Below are 7,352 nucleotides of genomic sequence, written 5' to 3'. Positions count from 1 at the left end.
TTTGTATAAATACTTTGTATAATGGCATTAGAACATCAGAAAAAAGACTAACAACTGGCAAGGAAAATTTTTATAAAACTTTTTATCATGAAATATAGCGAATAACTCATACTATTTAGCTAATTTAAATCTAAAATGTGTGTAAATAGCGCCCTCAGTTTGAACACAAATGGTTAAAGAATAAAAATTACCACAAAAAAGCAGAAAAAGATCAATAATTTGATATAGAAACGAGAATCTATGTTTCCAATTAACATTTTCAGGTATTGATTCAGGAAAGTTATGAGGTCATAGTAGTTGGTAGAATGATCAAAACTTTGCCATCACATTTCGGTGATTTTACATAAAGTAGAGAAATCCTATTTGGTCAGAAATGCAGGTTTGGAAGGAAAAACATGAAGCAATTTTCCCTATACTTAGCAGGGTGTGGCTCAGTGTATTAATTGGACATGGTGAATTTTAGCATTTAGTAAATTGACTGCCACTTTAAAACAAAAGGTCTTAATCACACAGAAAAAAACCCTGACTTGCCCAACATCATACTGCATACCACCAACAACCAATGGTGATATAGTGGTTTTTTTTATACACTCTGTAATTCCAATTATCTGTTAATATTGTCAGTTTTTATTTTACTTTTATGTCTATTTTTATCTAATCTATTTTATTGACTATTATTTTCCAATAATATAACGCACGGGTGGTTTTGCCTGCTCAAATATATTTATTACAGTAGCACATAGAAAAAACCGGTGACTTGCTATTGGTTTAAACCCATGTACATGCATTTTCAATTATTTTGCTTTACTTTTATGTCTATTTTTATCCAATCTATTTTATGAAATTGTCCAATAATATAATAATGCGCGGGTGGTTCTACCTGCTCATCTGAGCCTCCTTGTGGATACAATTAGCAAATGGAAACCACATTTATATTATTTTATATAACAAAGTACATATCAACTTCATACTTTCCTTTGGGCAAATATCAATACGCTTTTGTAGACTACATTTAGCAGAAGTTCGTTGTACACTACAGTCGAAGGCTTAACGCATTTGCTTCTTTTGTATTGTGTCATTTTCTTTCATTCGATTTTGTTGCTTTTCTGTGTGTATTTTAGTTAGCTCTTCTAGATTAACATGATGAATAAAGTTCATTGTACAGTCTAAGGCGTAAGCTTCTTTTTGTATTGCTTTATTTTCTTACATTCAATCTTATTGCTTTTCTTTATTGCGATACTAATATTGTGTGTTTTGTTAAAACTGTTCGAGATGGACAACTAAAACCATGGGCAGAGCTCGCTGTGATTCACATTTAATTCAGCACACCATTGCTACCATATTCTGCTTAAATCAAATTAAAACTGATTCAAGATCTCCGCCCATTACTTATTTCTACAATAATATTCATTACGTTCTCTTCTAAATAACAAAAGAAACTATACTAAAATAATGTGCACACCCACTGGATATTAATAGTAACCCACCCTAAAGTTAATGCAATATTGTAATTTGCTCTTGCTTAATTTAGACATCTAAAATAATGATGTACTTGCAGAATCATTGTGCATAATGCTGTCACCACGTGAATCACCGAATTCTTTTGTTCATTATCAACGCAATTGGCCCATTATAATGAATTATATAGATTTAATACACACCTATGACGTCGCGCTATTGTTTTACCGCTCCATTATTTTCCTCGAATGGAGCGATGATCACAATAACACGCCATTCGTAAATGCCTTTCTCTTTTCTCTGAAAAGCAAATACTTTTCAGGGAAAAAGTACTGGCATTTACGAATGTAATGTTAATATCAATTGCACTTTTGAAAAGCAAGTATTTGCGAAAAGTGCGGTATTGTTATCATCACTTCATTCATGCAAAACAATGATACGAAAAAACAAGAAGAAAATGATTTTCATTAAGGGGGTACTATACACCCCTGGCCAATTTTGTGCCTATTTTTGCATTTTTCTCAAAAATTATAGCGCTTTGGTGACAGGTAAGATATGTATATTATAGGGGCAAAGACTACAACTATACTGCACTGAAAATTCAGCAACTCAAGGCAAGTAGTTACTGATTTCTTGATCAAATATTGGTTTTCCCTCATTTTTGACTGTAACTCCACAACTGTTGTCTGTGCTGAAATAAAATTTCCAGTGCAGTAGTTGTAGTCCTTGCCCCTATAATATACATATCTTACTTGTCATCAATGCGCTATAATATTTGAGAAAAATGCAAGGATAAGCACAAAATTGAGCAGGGGTGTAGTACCCCTCATAATACAATAAATTGAGGAAGCGGATAGCAACATTTGCACAGTATTGTTATGGGATCTGAGAGCACATCAGACATATCGAATTGCATGCTGAATACGAGGATTGTCCCTATATCTAAAAATAATAATAATTTTGATTTTGTGAAATTCGCGATATAATACAAATTATTAAAATTTCATATTTTTATATTTTTCCAAATTTAACAGTCCTCGAAGTAAACTTTATAAATCTAATGATATGTAATTAAACTATAGGCCTATGTAGCTGGGATGAAAAGCCGACTCAATTGAAAATTTGACCTTTCATATTGAACTTAAACATTTTTTTCCAAAAAGACCTACATTTTTAGTGTTTTGAGGAAAAATCTATATCTTTAATAATGAAGGTCACAATTTTCATATGATTGACGGCTGTTCAACCGAACTTCCTACTATTTACTGCATATCGTTAGATTTATACAATTTACTTTGAGGACTGTTAAATTTCAAAAATATCAATTTTTAATAATTTGCCATAAAATGTGTATAGTATCGCGAATTTAATAAAAATCTAAATTATTTGATATCAGAAGGATGTGTCTGATTTGCTCTCAGGTGCCACAAAAAAAAAAATACGTAAAAACGTCGCTATCCGAGCCCTTACAATGCAATCTGTGAAAAGCAAGTCAAGATCAAAACGGGCAGGTTAAATTGTTGGCTAAGTTGTACTTATTATGCAAGATGTATTTTTACCCTCACTTTGGAAAATGCTTATTTAGGCTTTACTTCGTAGGCCCTTTATTTATTTATTTGGACCTTTCTTTCTACGCTTACTGTTTTTTATAACATTTTTTTTCTTCTTTATATTTTTATACGTTTTCAGTGGCTTAGGCCTTACATATAATTTGTCATATTTTGGGCAACATTGCTACATATACATAATACACATTCTGTATCAATGTATTTAGGCCTATGAATCTGTTTATTTTTAAATCGTTCTCTTCGGGCATGTTTAATAATGATAAAAGCCACAGTAGGTCTATTTTCTGTATAATTTTTATTTGTCATTAGTATATCTGATGTTTCATCTGATGGTATTTTGGCATGCTTGAATATTTACATACATCGATCAGTAGGCCTATCCGATACCGTAAAATGGGGTAACTTTGGGCACTTTTCGGAGTTTTTAAACCACTGCTTCCAAACAAAACCAAATATATTTCTAATTATCTCTTTTTTATGACATTAGGGTTCCCTTCTAGACCTTGAAGTTGAAAAAGATTTTTGAATAGTTTTGAAAGGGTGCCCTAGGGGTTGAAAATAGCCTGACCAAAGTTACCCCGCATTTGGGGCAACTTTGGTCAAATATTACATTCCATGAAGAAAAAAATGAAAAAAATTGATCTTCGCTGTATATGGGCAAGGTTTTGTTTTTTGTGACATTTGACCCCTTGCAAAATTAAGCAAGCACGCATCCTTGCTCACAAATATCGATTTTTATTTTGTCTGAAAAAAATGTAAAAAATGCTCATTTTGGTCAAAAATGCCAATATTTTCGTAACTTTCAACGAAATTGGACATGAGCGACTTTTATTTCTTCCAAATATATTTTTTAACAAATTGAGACCAAATATGACTAAAAACAATATTGCTGTACGGAAATATGACCATTTAAAAAATATATTTGAACGACCAAAGTTACCCCGCTTACCGAAGTTACCCCCATTTAACGGTAATTAAATATTACAATGTTAGGGACGATCCATTTGATTTCGGAAGGGGGACTGGAAGTTGAGGTGGCTTTTATTTCGCGTCGAAGGCGGCGAAGTTTGTTTTGTTTTTTGCCGACAAAGTTCAGGGACATAATAGGCCTAGGTAAAATGTGTTGTAGTACATTTAAAATTTTCATACCTTTTCGTACCCGATTTTGGTCCTTCTGCTGCGAATCAACGATATATATCCTCGGAATGATTCAAACACAAAATTATCCAAGATAAACAATAGTGTCCATAATTGCATGGTTGTTCCAAAATCGAACACTCGATTCACAGAGAAGAGTATCATTGCTCAGGTATAGCGATAGGTGTGGCTTTCTTGAGGTACACAACTGTAATGACCATTTCATATGAACCTATATGACCTTTTTGCCCATTTTCCTTATTATGCAAAATAGAGACCTAAACGCAACTACTTCAATAGTTAACGCATTAGAAGTGGGCATAAAGAACTATTGATTGTCTAATCACTTGGATGATTTTACGAATCTACGTTTATTCAATTTGTGTAAGGTTAACTGAGCATCTCAATCAAAATAACCTAAATGAGTCGTTCCAATCTGCTTATAAACCATTGCATTCTACCGAGACTGCCCTGCTTAGGGTAAAGAATGACATTGCCTCAGCAATTGACAACAAGAATGCAGTCTTTCTCGTCATGCTCGACTTATCGGCTGCATTTGATACAATCGATCACACCATATTTGTCAACAGACTTTGTCATACTTTTCATATTCAGGGTTGCGCTCTACAATGGTTTGCTAGTTACCTTAAAAACAGGAAAAACCGTGTTTGTATTTCAGGACAGTTCTCCAACGAGCATGTATTGAATTTTGGCCTGCCGCAAGGATCCATCTTAGGACCCAGGGGATATACAATGTATACTCATCCTGTTGGGGACATTTTGCGCAGGAACAATGTCAGTTTTCATATTTATGCAGACGATACCCAGGTGTATGTTTCATTCGACCCGCGAATTCCTGATGAGTGTGAGCGAGCTCTCAACAGACTCAAGACATGTGTACATCAAATACAATCTTGGATGTCACAAAACAAGTTGCAGCTAAACCAGGAAAAAACTGAGTTTTATATTGCTGCGTCTTCGAGACAGCACTCGGTAAATTAAAACAATTATATGAACTGGTTGGGTGGATACCTTGTTTCCTCCCGTTGGTGCATTAATCGTGTTGTTTCCTTTTTCTTTCCTGGAACAACGTCAAAATAGTACATGTTTACTCACAGGTAGTGTGTACAGATTACGTTTTCGAAAATAAACAACAATTATTTAACCACAAAAATAAGTATTGGCCATAAAAAATCAGAGAAACTTGAAAATCTTTAAAAAAATCTGTACAAGTTTTGCAATCATATTTTGAACATTTCTAATTCGGCCAAAAAGCCACAAACGCAAAATCAAGATTGGTATGGTCAGGCCAGTGGAACAGTGTGATGAATTATCCATTGTATTCTTTTATTTCGGAGAATTATTTACGTATAGGATAATGGCCGCGTATTAGAACGTGAGTGGATAAGAATGGCTTCGCCGCTCCGCGGCTCAGCCATTCTTATCCACTCACGTTCTAATACGCGGCCATTAACCGACTTAATACACACCTATGACGTCGCGCTATTGTTTTACCGCTCCATTATTTTTTCACGAATGGAGTGTTATTGAAATAGGCTGCTCTTTACAAATTAATCAATTACTCATTGATGCCGGACAATACACTAATATAATGATCGTACTAAATTTTAGGTGCGAGTGCAAAAATAGTCCAACTCAGCTTTATGTAAAATTTCTATAGAAATACCCATCATATCACGATCCAGGTGTTTAGTTCAAATCAACCGTAACCACCTTCTTGAATTATAAAGATTTAAAATGTTTGTTACAATACAATACAATACAATACAATACAACCAAGCATTTATATAGCGCCCTCCAAGGACCACAGCGCTTTCCAGAAAAAAGAACATATATAATAATAATAAAACAAAAATCAATGCATTCTACATAATAAACATACAATTACCAGATAAGCAAAGAATTAAACAAACAGATGAGTTTTTAAATTGGTTTTGAAAATGTCCAGTGTTTTGGCCTGCCTGATGTTGATTGGAAGTGAATTCCATAGACGAGGACCTGCGGTTTGAAACGCTTTGTCACCGGTGAGAGTCCTGGTTTTTGGAACAATGAGAAGTGTTCTGTCAAGTGATGAACGAGTGGCGTACTTTGGTTTGCGAAATGTGATCAGTTCTTGTAGGTATTCCGGAGCTTGTGAGTTGACACACTTGTATGTGATGACCAATAGCTTGAATTCGATACGCTTACGGATCGGTAGCCAATGAAGATGGCGTAACAGAGGGGCACTAGATGTATCACGGCCAACCATCATTATAAGTCTCGCGGCTCTATTTTGTAGGCGTTGCAGACGAGTTAGGTCATATTCAGTGGCTCCAAACAGTAAGGCGTTACCATAGTCTATGCGAGAAAATACAAGAGCTTGAACAGCCAGCTTGCATGTGTCCAGATCTAAAAACGACGAATCCTGGAAAGATTGCGTAGGTGAAAACTGACGCACTTCACAACTGATGAAATCTGACTAGACATGTTTAAAACTGGATCAAAAATGACTCCGAGATTCTTCAGTGTCAATGTAGGCTCAATGATGACACCATCAAGATTTAACTTGATACCCGCTGTGGTCCTTGGAGGGCGCTATATAAATGCTTGGTTGTATTGTATTGTATTGTATTGTAACAAACATTTTAAATCTTTATAATTCAAGAAGGTGGTTACGGTTGATTTGAACTAAACACCTGGATCGTGATATGATGGGTATTTCTATAGAAATTTTACATAAAGCTGAGTTGGACTATTTTTGCACTCGCACCTAAAATTTAGTACGATCATTATATTAGTGTATTGTCCGGCATCAATGAGTAATTGATTAATTTGTAAAGAGCAGCCTATTTCAATAACACTCCATTCGTGAAAAATAATGGAGCGGTAAAACAATAGCGCGACGTCATAGGTGTGTATTAAGTCGGTTAATGGCCGCGTATTAGAACGTGAGTGGATAAGAATGGCTTCGCCGCTCCGCGGCTCAGCCATTCTTATCCACTCACGTTCTAATCCTTGGCCATTATCCTATACGTAAATAATTCTCCGAAATAAAAGAATACAATGGATAATTCATCACACTGTTCCACTGGCCTGACCATACCAATCTTGATTTTGCGTTTGTGGCTTTTTGGCCGAATTAGAAATGTTCAAAATATGATTGCAAAACTTGTACAGATTTTTTTAAAG

The 7,352-nt window shown here is 34.8% G+C and overlaps 1 protein-coding gene across 1 annotated transcript; it reads right to left on the bottom strand.

Annotated features, from left to right (window-relative positions):
• Nucleotides 1-6,087: 6,087 nt before the first annotated feature.
• On the bottom strand, nucleotides 6,088-6,432 carry LOC140172701 (uncharacterized). Its single transcript, XM_072195833.1, has one exon. The coding sequence runs from the start codon at nucleotides 6,430-6,432 to the stop codon at nucleotides 6,088-6,090; it is 345 nt and encodes a 114-aa protein (XP_072051934.1).
• Between the last annotated feature and the right edge of the window lie 920 nt (nucleotides 6,433-7,352).

Source organism: Amphiura filiformis, chromosome 16 (genome assembly GCF_039555335.1).
Source record: "Amphiura filiformis chromosome 16, Afil_fr2py, whole genome shotgun sequence".
Taxonomy (NCBI): domain Eukaryota; kingdom Metazoa; phylum Echinodermata; class Ophiuroidea; order Amphilepidida; family Amphiuridae; genus Amphiura; species Amphiura filiformis.
This window is presented reverse-complemented; position numbering and strand designations above follow the sequence as displayed.

Excerpts from the sequence above, each read along its gene's own strand:
- LOC140172701 (XM_072195833.1), bottom strand. The coding sequence starts at position 6,432 with ATGGTTGGCCGTGATACATCTAGTGCCCCTCTGTTACGCCATCTTCAT.